This window comes from Vidua chalybeata, chromosome 20 (assembly GCF_026979565.1).
Source record: "Vidua chalybeata isolate OUT-0048 chromosome 20, bVidCha1 merged haplotype, whole genome shotgun sequence".
Taxonomy (NCBI): domain Eukaryota; kingdom Metazoa; phylum Chordata; class Aves; order Passeriformes; family Viduidae; genus Vidua; species Vidua chalybeata.
The window spans coordinates 4245750-4259189 of NC_071549.1; the positions used below are offsets into that span (position 1 = coordinate 4245750).

General features: G+C 47.5%; 1 protein-coding gene across 2 annotated transcripts in view; it reads left to right on the forward strand.

Annotated features, from left to right (window-relative positions):
- The window catches only part of CAMKK1 (calcium/calmodulin dependent protein kinase kinase 1), a 97526-nt gene that overhangs the window by 79089 nt on the left and 4997 nt on the right, over positions 1-13440 (forward strand). For both annotated transcript variants that reach the window (XM_053961439.1, XM_053961438.1), the window contains exons 12-15: positions 115-188; positions 4376-4463; positions 5691-5819; positions 6111-6214. In XM_053961439.1, the coding sequence (XP_053817414.1) occupies positions 115-188; positions 4376-4463; positions 5691-5819; positions 6111-6214 (395 nt within the window). The remainder of the gene's footprint in view (positions 1-114; positions 189-4375; positions 4464-5690; positions 5820-6110; positions 6215-13440) is intronic.

The window sequence follows — 13440 nt, forward strand, 5'->3', positions numbered from 1 at the left end:
CTCTGTGTCAAATCCAGGGAGTGCAGAGGTTGTACTTGGTGTTACATGAATGACAAATGCCTGAGTGATGCCAGGATCTTGGACAACTGGAAAATCTCTTTCTTTGTTTTACAGTGCCCTTTTATAGATGAATATATTCTGGGTCTTCATAATAGGATCAAGACCAAGCCTGTGGAGTTCCCAGAAGAGTGAGTAAACTTTACTCAGCTGCTGTAGAATAAAGCTCAGTTTTCAGCATTATCCTCTGTGTGGCACAGTGGTCACCACAGGGGGATGGGCATGAGTGGTGAGGTGCTCTGTGTTCTCCTGGGCCCTTCACGTGGGTTTTGTGCAGGTGTTGAGGTGTTCAAAGTGCTTCTGCTCTTCCTCTGTCCTTGTTGTGCAGACAGGGACTAAAGGAAATGGCTCTCTGGAAGGGAAGGGATTCCAGGATCGAGGAAGTTCTGCCCCACCTACTTGACTCTGGAGATGCTGGATGCATGGTTTGGTTGGGGCTTTCTGTCTCCCCATGCAGCAGCCACCAGAATGATTTAATGTATTCATTTTCAAAAGCAATGTTGTGATAAACCTTGGTCTTGGTCTAAGAAAAAACACATCCCTCTCCTGTGGACTTCCCTTGGAGCTTAGGGGAACTGTCTGATGGAAGGAAGCTTGGCCTGAGATGTGCAACCACAGCTCAGCAAATCCCACTCCTCCAGCACACCCCAGGAAAACATAGGTTTGTCTTTTGCACTGGCAGAGAGGAAAAAAAAACTGGCAGTTATTAAAAAAACAGGAATTAATTCACCTGTGACCTATTGAGGGTCTGCTTCCACCCTGCTTTGGTCAGGGAAGGAAACCCCCGTGGGGCACAGTGGCAATGCTGGGGTGCTCACATGGGACAGCTGTGGTCACAGCGTGTCCTCTGCAGAGCAGGGGACAAGCCAAGGCCACTCAGGTGGCATTTGAGCAGTGGAGGCTCAGTACTGAGCTGATGAGTGCTTGTGGTCAGAGTCTGGCAGGAGGGGGTGACACTCCCTGTGTGCTCAGGGATGCTGGCTCCATGGTCACCATTCCTGTAGCTTCAAGTGTTGGCCACTCCTCAGCATTTCCTCCAACTTCCTGTTGGTGAAGAATTTGTTTCCCCTGGTTCCTGACAGACGAATTAGCCAGAGCTGGACTCTTTGTTTTCCTTCCCAAACAGTAGTCAGGCAAAACATTCCACACAGTAGTCAGGCAAAGAATTCTTGACCTAATTGCTCATTCCAATAAAAATTTGTAGATAAAATTACTTGATTTGGAGCAAGCACAAATTAAAATTCTAATGAGAGGCATGTGTGGTATTAGAGGGCAAGGGAGGGATGTTGTCAGGCAGCCTGTGGTATGTGCATCTATCCAACATCTGTGGCAAGGAAAGACTTCTGTGAGATGCTCACTGAATTTTCACATTACAGTAAAGGGCTGGGCCTCTACCTTGGCAATCCCAGACTTCCTTCTGATTCCACAGAAAGGGATGGATACTCAGGGTGCCCTCTTTTAGACACTTTGTCTGCATTAATTACCCTGCACTGACAGGAGCCACAGCCACTGCAAACAGCTCAGCCCCTCTGCCCAGCTGGAGCCTGCACAGCACCTGCAGCTCCAAGGCCCTGGGGCTCAGCCCTCTTATAGGGCACACACAGACCCCAGTGTGGGCAAGGAGCAATTCTGGCAGGCCCAGGTCACTGGGCTTGAGGCTTTAGGAGCACAAAGGTTGGTCATGCTCCATTGCTGTGTCCCCACCTGCAGCTGGAACAGGACTTTGTCTTGACAGCACTGCAGCCAAAAAAAAACCCCAAACCTGTTTATGTTCCCCTGGCAGTTTTCTCCCTCGCTCAAGGCTGGCAAAACTCCCACCCCTCCCTCAGCCACCATGTATTTGGGTTAGCAGTCAGCTTACAAGTGCCTGTTCCCATCTGCCTCTGCAGTAAGTTATTAACATTTAATGGGCTAACTAGGTTGTGCTGAGATCTTTTCCTTCATTCAGGCATTTCTTGCAGCCATAATTGGGCTGCATGATTTATGTGGCTTCCTCAGTGACCTGTTCTCCCAGTCTAAAAAAAGCTGCACCCCTGATTAGGTTGTTGGGGGAGCTGAGGGTTACTAGGTGTTGACAGCTGTCCAAACCACATCTATTTGTTAGAGGCAGCCACAGAGACATGGAATTCACTGGAGTGGATCCACCCTGACCTCCCACAGAATTAGCACCTCTCTATAGTGAGGAGTATTTTGGTTTCAATTTATTTCACCATGGCTACAAAAGACACATTCCTGTTTGCAGAGAGCCCATGGAAACTCATTGCCTGTTTCCTGACAACCTTTAGGACAGATGGATCTGACTGTACTGGTGTCACCATCTTGTCCCTTCCCTTAGAGACACCAGGATAAATATTTATGGCACTAGAGTTCTCATTCATGGCACTGAGTCCTTGCCATGACATGAGGCAAATGAGCTTAGCTCACACCCTGAGGATCCTGGCATGACTAAAAAGCAAGCTGAAGTTTCTCTTCAAACGTGTCAGCAGAGCCAGCAGCTCTGCCTAGTCCCTCCTGTGAAGCCCAGGACAATGTTCCAGGACAATGAACTGCAGGCACCCTGTAAAGTGATCTGGGTGCTGGCAACCCTCCTGAATGGATGCTGAGCCCTGTGCTTGGCATCTTCCTGAGAGCTTTTACAGGACTATGGCTGTGAGACATCCCAGACAGCACAGGCTTTTCAAAGGAAAAATGCCACCAGGCACAGTGTTCACACTGTGCTGCAGACTGAGAGAAGGGAAACCAGAGACAGGGGGATGTGATCTGTTACCTGGCCATAACCCACCTGACACTTGGTGATCCTGTTGATGGGGCTTTTCCCTAGGACTTTAATCCTGTGTTGCAAAGAAATCAATCAGGTACACAGAAATGTTAAGTGATTTTATATTCTATTTATTGTATTTTAAGTAAAGCTGTTGACACTTTGGCACAGAACTGATTTAAAGTATTTCTTAAAATGCCATCTCACCTGCATCAGTGTGGTGTCTGGAAGGAATCTGTTTGTTCTGAGTTGCTAAATGCACTGCCAGTGCCCATAGCTGTTCCTCTGGAGCTCATCTCAAGAGCAGCACCGTTCTTTCCATTCCAACTGGAATTGTCACCGGAGTCTATGAGGAATAATCCTGTTCCTCCCCTTGTCTGGGCTCTATTGCCTGTGTACAGCAGAGCCTTGATGCAACTCTAAGTGTTTAGACTTCAAACTGAACCCCCTTTCTGCCTCCGAACAAGCAGCATTTCCTTGTGGTTGTTTGTAAAGATCTCATAGCCAAAGTCCCAATAAAATATTCATGAATTATTAAACAGCAGTTCTGTTTTCATGAGACTGAAATATCCCTTGCGGTGATGTGGTTTTCATTTTGGTTTGTGATAGTTTATTCCCTTCTCTGCAGAGGAGATGAGCACAACACCTGGTGCTTAGTATTGTTTTCAGTCTCAAATCCAGCCTTCCTGGGGAGTGACATTTTATGCTGCTAAGTCCCATCTCCATGAAGAAACACAATTCTTCAAGAGTCACTTGTGACACAGACTTTCAGCTGCCTAATACAATTCAGTCACATGCTGACATTTTACTGCAGCAGCACTTTGATCATTCAGATCTAGTGCATTTTAAAGGCTTCTCCTGCATCATTAACCACAGGAGTCATTGCAGCCTTTGGGCTGCAGGATCAAGGGCTCCATGCCAATAGAGTGGCTTCTGGGCTCAGGTGCTCTCACATTTAGATCTTGGAAATAGTGTTAAAAATTTAGATGTATTTCTCTTATTTGCATTTGTTCATTCCCTCCTGTTGTTACCCCAAGGTTGAGCTTTGCAGGTAGGGAATACTGAGTTACAGGCTGCCTGCAATCTGTGTTCTGGAAGCAATTTAAATAACACAACCTGGAAGCTTAGCTGGGAACTCGAATGTCACATGGGGGTGTTCTATCCACCATACAGTTGCTCATGATGCAGGTTCAGCAAATCAAGCTGTGCCCCTCTTGATTCACAGAGTTCAACTCCAGTTCTGCTCTCAGGAGCACTTTGTTGTTCCAAATCTCCCCTCAGAAATTCCCCTATGTAGTGCTGTCTTCAAGAATGTCCTTAGACCCCTTCACCTGATCCCTCATCCTGCATTTTGAGTGTGTGCTGCTGTGTTAGAGGGCAGAACAGGATAACCAAGCCCTGCAGCAGTGACTGTGGTGCCTTCCTTTTTCCAAGCCAGGTTTGCAGAGAAAATACCTCCTGAGCAGAGCAGATTCTCTACCAGGTACCTGCAGTAAGAACTGTGCATTGCTGCCCTTACAACTCCCTTGTTAAGTGTGTGCTGCTGTTTTCTTCACTCAGAGCACAGATAAGTGAGGAGCTCAAGGAGCTGATACTGCGCATGCTCGATAAAAATCCAGAAACGAGGATAACAGTCCCTGAAATAAAGGTAAGGTGGACCTTGATATTAGAGCTTTTAGTCTCAGCTCATTTTATGGCCTTTGGTACCTTCTAATGAGGCAGAGCTCTTCCCAGTGTTTGTTTTGGGAGCTGTCTCTAGCACCCTCCCTTGGAGGAGAGCATTCATTTTGCAGCCACAGCTCCATCACTGCTTCTTGCTTGGGGAATATTGACAAAAGCTTTCTTGTTTGCTTATTTAAATGAAAATTACTCAAAAGCTGGCTTATCTCAGTGAATCCCTGGGAGAATCAACATTGTCAGGAGAGCTGCTAGCTGCAGATCCTGGGCTGGCAGTGTTGGATGTGCATTCCAGGGACTGGATGTGTGTTCTTCCTCTGGTCCTTGTGTGGCCAGTGGCCTCAAGGCAGCACATTTTTTTCTATCACCATTATTTGGGAGATGTTTAATAATAGAAAGAATGAACAGGCCTGGCAGAGCACAATGCTTCACAGGTTGTGGTTTCATTCTGGGTTTGTGTGGGCTTGCTGTCCTCCTGTGACCCTTCACCAAGGCTTTAGACCTGCTGAAGGATCACAAAATTTCCACAGAGATCCATCAGCATGCTCTACAGGGCAAGCTCTGCTTTGCTTTGTCCCAGGCCAACAGCAGTATTGCCACCAAAGGTGACACTAGAAAGGCTGAGCTTCAGGAAAAAATTGTGACATCCCTTCCCTCCATGCCCAGGAGGCCAAAGGCAGGTTTGGAGCTGTATTTATGGGATTTCACTTGCCAGCTCTTGCAGGCATGCTGTAAGAGCCTGTGGGTAGAAGAGCAGAGCTGAGTGCTGGCCCTTGTCCCTGGCTGGTATGCTTGGGGACTTGCCTTGGATGCTGACAGAGGACATGTCAGGCTGGGCTCTGTGCTCAGCCCGGGCTCTGTGCTCAGCCCATGCCCTCATACAGGGCTTCCTTCCTGCTCCCAGCCAAGAAACCATCCCATGAGAGGCAGCAAGAAAAAGGGGCTTTGCTCTGCTGCATGCAAGAGAAAAAATGACAATACTCCAGACAACTCAGGTTGTCAAAGCGTATCAAACTTGATTCAGGGGGTGCCATGGTGCTGGTGGGTGGCAGCAGGTGTGACGGCACTGAGCCAGACTGCAGCCATTTCCAAGGAGGCTGGTTAAAACCACCTCTGGCAGTGGGAGATGGAGCAGTACTGCCAGCAGTGAGCCCTGTGCCCGTTTCTGTCCCAGCCAGAGCTGTGTGTCCCCGTGCAGGTGCACCCCTGGCTGAGCCGGGGCGGCGCGGAGCCGCTGCCACTGGAGGAGGAGCACTGCTCCGTGGTGGAGGTCACCGAGGAGGAAGTCAAGAACTCTGTGAAGACCATCCCCAGCCTGCCAGCTGTGGTATGTGTGAAACACACCACATCCTCTGAGCAGGGGGCTGTGCTGAAGCCTTCAGCTGCTGGAGGAGGTTTGGAGAGGGGATACGTGTGTTCCTGGCATGAAATCTTGGCCGTTTGACCCGATGTGAACTTCTTGTGTCTGACCACTGCAGCAGCCTGGCTGTTCTCTGGGTTCCTTTGCTTTGTGCTGTAAAATGTCAGCTGAATTATTAAAGAAGCTCTTGTTCCTCCTTTGAACTAGCTTCTAGGAGCCAGTCCTGCTGTTCTCACTGCTCTGTTCTCTTCCTCAAAGATCCTAGTGAAGGCTATGCTGAGGAAACGCTCCTTTGGGAACCCCTTTGAGGTCCAGACGAGGCGGGAGGAGAGATCCATGTCTGCTCCAGGGAACCTGCTGATGTAGGTACCTACACCATGCCTGCCTCTGCAGCATGGCCAGGGCCAGGGCCAAGGCCTATGGGGAGGGAGGGTGGGGGAAGCACTTCGCAAATCTTTTCTGTAGCAGTTAAAGACAAAAATCCCTTCTGCATCAAACACTGGAGACAAAATCTACCTCAAGTCCTCTCAGACTGAAGTACAGTGTACTGCTGCAGCCTAAAAACTCTTTTATAGATGCAGTTCTCTCTGTAAGATGGGTTTGGCGTAAACACATGTAAGGTGCTAAACTTGAGTCCCTTTTTTCACCTGTTAGTTTATAATGCTATGATCAAAGATCCATTAGAGATTGGTGAAGTGAAATAAATTTCATTAGGGTCTAGTTTGGATATATATTGGAGGATTTAATTCTTCTCTCCTTTCTATGGACAGCAGAAATGGTACAAAATGAGCAGTTTATGTAGGTTTTTTAACACAAAATGAGATTATGGGATTTGACCTGGGGTCTGGGGCCCAAGTCTGGGCAGAGACATCATGGTCAAAGAGACTTTGAAATTGCAAAGAACACTTTGAAATTGCCTTTTCACTTAAGAACACATCCAGTATTTTTTCACACAGTTTTTTGCCAGTTAATGAAATAGTGGAACACATTACAAGGGGATACTTTGGAGGCTGGATATAAATTATTATATTTGGATTAAAAAAGGAATAGAGATCTTGATGACTAATAGATTCATCAGCAGTTTTTAACCATGATAGTGTGTACAGGGATGGGGAAAGAATTCTTCTGTCCTTTACTTGGTTCTTACTCTTTCTCCCTCATTTTTGTCACAGATTCCATTCAGAGCCAGGATTCTGGGCCATCAGTCCAGTGAATAATAGCTGGACCAGTAGCCTGATCTGGGTCAATTATTTTTATATAAATAAAGTTCTCACCCCACAGGATCTATAAGGTTGTGGCTGACAACAAAGCTGTGTTGTCCCAAAATGATTCTTTCTCACCCAGAATCCCAGTCCCATTCCTAGCAGACTCCCAGGAGGGTGTGCTGAGTCTCACTGCACCATTGATAACACAATTAGAGTCGTCTCTCTCTGTGTGGGGATTTCAGGGCTCAGCTCAATTAAGGATGATAATGTTCTAGGTCCCCAGCTGATTACTGGAGACTTAATGAAGACTTTGTCTTGGAGTCCGTGGCCAGATTACCAGTTTGGCATTTAAACACCCTGCTCATGAGTGCTGCTGTGGGACACATCTGGAGCATGGCAGTCACAGCTCCTTTGCCATCTTAGCACAAGGGATTTGCCCTGATTTATTCCTCTTTGCTCAATGCCTTCCAAATTAGTTCTTGCTAATTGGACACATGTCCCTACCCATATCTTCACTATCACTGCTGGTCACTGCATTGCATTGCTCTGAAATGGAGAAACATTTACTAAGTTTGAAGAAAAATGTATTTTATTCTTCCCAGACAGGTAACTTGGAGCAAGGCAGACTTTCTTTTCAAACCCTGCCTGAACTGATATTTTAGGCTGGTAACCCTGGGCCTGTTTCCAAAAGGGATCTGTTCCCTTCTACTTTCATTTGAGATGCTTGAAAACTCACCCAGGTGGTGGGAAAACTCCTTGATCCTTGATGCTGGTTCCTGCCTGGAGCTGGGTGCTTTAGTATCTGCTCAGAAAAAACAAAGTTCATTTGATCTCAGGTAGCTGTGAAACTTCTGATCAGCCACATTATCAATGTCTTGTCCCCTATAAAGTATTCTTAGGCTTTCAGGATGAGCTGTAAGCCTCCACTTTTGTCTCCTTTTTAAAGTTGCTAGTCAGATTTTTTTCAGTTCATTGAAACCCAGCATCTTTCCCTGTCTCAGCTCATTCTGGACCTGTGTGTTTTCAGGCTCCTTGAACAGACTAAAAGGTTTATTTTTAAAGCAGTGTGTAATTTCCACTGTTGTGCTGCTGTGTCTGGTGCCCTCAGTTTACAAACCGGTGCCAGGCCAGGGATGAAGCTGCAGCCATGCTGGGCTGGCCTCTGCCCAGCTGTGTGAGCAATTAGAAATATCCAAAATCAATATGAATGTGCCAATTCTCCACTGCACAATCCCTGTGCTTAATTTCTCAGTCTCATGCCATCAGTGCCAATTTTTGGCAGTAACAATTGATTTAATCCTAAATTATTTCATGCACAACTGGAGCTTTGAAAACCCATCCCAAAACTGTTGTTTAAAAGAAAGATACTTGCCAAGTCTCTCCAACAAATGGTTGTATATTAAACACCACAGCAGGGATACTCCTTTTAAGGCATATGGATTATTATTATTTCAAACTTTGGAAAACGTTTTACTGACTGAATCTAATGAAAATAACTTCAAATTTAAATAGATGTGTTGGATCTAATGACTTTAATCTCAAGTGAACCACAGCTAAATGGGAAATATTCATTGTTCAGTGAGTTATCTCTTGATGCCAGCGTTATTTCCTCAGGGGCAAACAGAGTAGACACCAAGCTCATCCACTTCTTAATTCATATTGCTTGTTCCCTGGAAAAACCACCCTTGCTAGACATATAAAGTGCCAATGTTATGATTACAGCTGTGTTAAAATAAGTTTCAAGTGAGTCTGGATTTCTGTAAAGCTTTAGGAGAAGATAATATTGCTGTAGTAAGGCTCTGCAGAGTTTCCATGTCCCTCACCCTTGTTGCTGGACAGGGTACCCCGAAATTGGGACATGCCAGAAAAGCAGTGCCTGCAGCCATCACTGTGCTCTGGACATGTGGCTGCCCTGGAGGAGCTGAGAGAAGAATGAGCTACACATTGCCAAGCTCTCCTGCACAGAGCTCCTTGTCCCAGTGGCAGTGTCTTTAGAGGGACAGAAGTCAGCTTGTGTAATATTGCATCTCCTTCTGGCTGTAGGTAGGAAATAACTTGTGTTTCTACGGAAGAAAAAAGGAAAGCAATTAGAATACTCCAGTTTCACATTCAATTTATTTAATTAGGCTGCATGTGAAATTGCCAGAGCCCCACTCACTGCTGCTTCAAGCATCTTACATCTGTGCCATGTCTGAGGATACACTCTGTAGCAAATCCTCTGGCAGTGAGCTGAGTTCTGGTACCAAAGCTTTCTGCTATTTGATGCCTAATTGATGACTCTTAAAATGGAACTGTCCTTCAAGCTCACTCCTTGGGATTTGGATAGGAGGAAACTAAATCATGTGGCTGAATCTTTTTTTAATTTCTCAGCAGCAGGAGAGCATTTCTTTTTTGAATTTCATGCATTACCTACACAGCATGCTGGGCTCTGTTCCTGGAAATGCTCTGGGCAGATGTCTGTGGTAGCAGCAGGGCTCTCCTGTTGCAGCCTTGATGCCTTTAGAGGACACCATTAAGACACCACTGATGTGAAACAGTTCTTAAGTTAATGCTGGGAGGACAGAACGTTTTTTAAGCACTCTTTAGACCTGGAAGAAGCGAATCCTCTCCTGGCTGTTATTTATTGCTCTGTTTATCAGTACTGAGCAGTTTAAAAGGCAGATGTTCAGTGCAGACACACTCAGCAGGTGGAGGGGAGCCAAAATGATGATGCCCCATTTAGCAATCGTTGTTTTGCACACTTAGGTGGTGTGGGTGCTGCCAGCTGTCACGTCCCCTGTCAGCTGGGCATTGGCCACGTGTCACTGGATCCTGCCTTTCCCGCAGGAGCTCCCACGAGAGGCAGTGATTCATGGAGTCCTAACAGATCCTGCAGACCATGGCCAGGTTCAAGCCCATCATTAATGGTGGCTGCAGAAGCAACTGATCTTTTCCTAATTTTCCAGCTCCAGATTATTTTTAAAGCCCAGTTCAGCATTCACAGCTAAGTTCTGGATTTCTGGTAGCAGTGTTTGCTGCATTTCTTCTGCCTGCTCCACATTTCTCCTGACTGAGTCAGCACTGGCTTCACCACATTTTATTGCTCTCATTTATTGCAAGCACTACCTATCAAATTAATTGCTGTGTTTTGACAGACCCAATTTACTTTCCCATTATGGCTGCTAATACTGTTGACGAAATGTGGTTGTCAGCTCCTCCATGGAGGATCAGTTGGTATTTAAAAAGCCTGTCCTGTTTCCAGCCTTCCCAAAAAGAGACCCAAAGGGTCACTGCCTTTAGGGCCATATTATCCATGCAGGTTAGGCACAAGGAAGCCAAGGGGGAAAAGGAGGTTAAAAAAAGTGGCTGGCCCAGGTCTCTGAGCAGAAACAGCTCCTCCCAAAGAGAGAACTGCATGTTTTGTGGGAAGAGCCATGCCCCACATGCAGGTGGGTGTCCTCACAGGGCTGTGGCACAGGACTTTCCTCTGGAATGACCCACCACCAGCAGTGAGGGGCCCAGTGCCCCTGGGGCTCTGCCCCACTGCACAAAGTGCTGACAGGACACAAAAGCCCAGAGGTGCCCAGGGCAGCACAGCTGGACATCAGCAGTGTGCTGGAGCCATCTGGAGCTTTCAGCAGTGGTAGGGGCTGGAGAGGGTTTGTACAAGTGCTGCCAGTGCCTGTCCTCATCTGTCCTTAGGTAAACGTGGCTGATGTTCCATCCCCATTCCACTCTGCACTCTAGGCTGGACAGGCACAGAAATACAAGCTCCTTCACCTGCTGCCATTGTCTTCATGATCACTTTCTTCCTTTGTCTCATTGTTTTGCTCTCAGGGACAGATTCCTCTTAAACACATCTGTATATTTGCATCCATCTTTAAGGTAATTCCATGTCTGTGTTTCCCCTGGGTGCTGTAGAAACCTGTGTCCCCTCCTGAGTCTTTGTGATTTGTGGTAGTGAGAGCATTTGGCTCCACCCTTCCTTCCTGTAGGAGCAGTTTTACTGCAGTCATTCTGTGTGTGTGACACTAATGTTTATGTACGCTTTTTATTATTATTTCTATTTGTGATTCTTTGGCATTTCAGCTGCTTTTAGGGAGGGAGGGGTGAAATAAAACAGTTGGGTTTTAGCAGGAAGTGGTGCTCAGCCCCACGTCTGCAGAGGGAATAGCTACAGAATTTGGGAAAGGCTGAGCTTTGTAATTTGAGTTTAATATTTAGTGGTTATGCAAAAGGCTGGAGCCATCTCTGCTCCAGATGCTCCACCACTCCCTTGTGCTTCTGCCTCTTGTGCAGCACCAAGAGGGCTCTGGGCACACCAAAATTGGTTGCTCCATGTGGCCACCCCACCCCAGCCAGGACTTCATCAAGGCATGGTCACTTGTCCAAGCACCTGCAAAGACCCTTCTAGGAAGTGTTGGTCCAGGTAATTCTGTTAAATAACAAAATAACATTAATGCAAATGATGAGCTACTTACAGACACCTCAGTGCATAGTCTTGGATGCAGTGGTTAGGCAGGACAGCCTCCAGCCAGGCTGGAAGATCTGGGCTGAGAGACTGGGAAACAACCACGCATCTCTAAATACCTTTGGGAGCAACTCCAGCACTTTGGAGACTGGCCTGGTTTATTGCTCTGAGACAAATGGATGGGTCAGAGCCAGGATGTCACCTGCTCTTAGTGAGGAAGGACTTGCAGAGATTCTCCAAAACTAGCCAGGAGAAGGCAGGCAGAGGCAGATGGGGACTGACGTGGTGCCACTGCCTCCTGCTGCTGCATTTCCATAGGGAGGAAGGGACTTGAGCAGCCTGCACTGAATGGGGACTCCGTGGAGGAATTAAGCCCTTGTCAGGGGTGTGTGTTTGAGCTGTGTAGGTTGTCCCACACCCTCCCTGTCCCGTGCTCCTGTGTTTGGGAGGGCAGTGTGGAGAGGCTCACTCCTTGTGGAACATGGAACACGTGTGAATCCCCAGTGGCTGTGATCCCCCCACAGCCATGTGCTCTCCTGGGTAATTGCACAAACCAGGCTCAGGCCTTGCTCCCCTGTGGCTTACAAAATGTAGGAGAAATAGAGTCTTATTTCTTAGCAAGAGTTATTTACTGGAGATTCCCATCCAGCTTCAGGCCTCACAGCAGGAGCCTGGCTCCTGTGCAGACATGGAGCTCTGGTACTGCATCTCTGCTGCTTCACGGGCAGCCCCAGCTTTTTGGCTGCTGTTTGCCACCCTGAGGGTCCTCTCACCCTGACATGGAGGTGTTTGGAGAGGCAGAGGCTGCTCAGAGTGGTGGGACAGCATTGAAGACAGCCCTGACAGGAGCAGGATCAGCAGGATGTGCCAGACAGGGAGCTGGGCTGTGCTGAGCTGCCACAGAACACAGCCTCTGCTGCTAAATGAGGTGATCAATCATTTGAAGAGGGAGGTGACAGGCTCTGAAGACAGGGCTGTTCCTCAGCCTTCCCTGCAGGGAAATGGTCCATGGGTTCAAGGTCAGGTTTACTGCAGGGCTTTGTTGAAGTGGAGGGAGATGGGAACATGATTTTTGATAATTTCTGGTTTCTTCAAAAATTGGGTTAGCCAATTGTGTGTACTTTGTGTTGTTCCTAGCCAGGAAATACCTGCAGAGCCCCCAAACACTGTGTGCTCCAGGCACTGACACTCCACTGCCAAGCTGGCTTGTCCATGCAGGTTCTACAGAATGCCCTGGCACAGGTGCCCAGAGCAGCTGTGGCTGCCCCTGGATCCCTGCAAGTGCCCAAGGCCAGGTTGGATGGGGCTTGGAGCAACCTGGGATAGTGGAAGGTGTCCCTGCACATGGCAGGGGGTGGAACAAGGTGATCTTCAAGGCCTCCTTCCAACCCAAACCATTCCATGATTCTGTGGCACAGCCAGGCTGGTTGTGAGCGAGGCTGGACACACCTGGGAGACACAATTGCTTGGAGATGATCACCTCCTTTGTGTTGTGGATATCTTTATGATGGAGAAATGGGTGGTTTAGGTGAAGTCACCTGCCTGCAATTGGTTTTTGCTGTGGGTGGCACCTGGAGGTGTCCCCTTTTCCCCATCCAGTGACAGTCACACGCTGTCTGGGGGTGGCTGGGCTGGGTGGAGGTGCTGCTCCTCGAGCAGTACAGCTCAAGCCTTCTACATGAGAAAACATCAAAAGTAAGGAGTAGGAGGAAAAGACTGAAGTTACTGTGGTATATGTGCAGTGCAAGGAAGTGATCTTGGCTGAGATTCTAGGGCTGATGCTCTCAGGTTTTGGGGATTGCTGTTTTGGGGACCAGGCAAACTCACAGAAACTGAAATCAAACAGTTTTTGTGTAGGACAAACTGGGTTCTGGTTTAGTAAAACATTTAGTTTTACTGTCATTTACAGCAGCACTTTGGAGAAGCAGCTGTG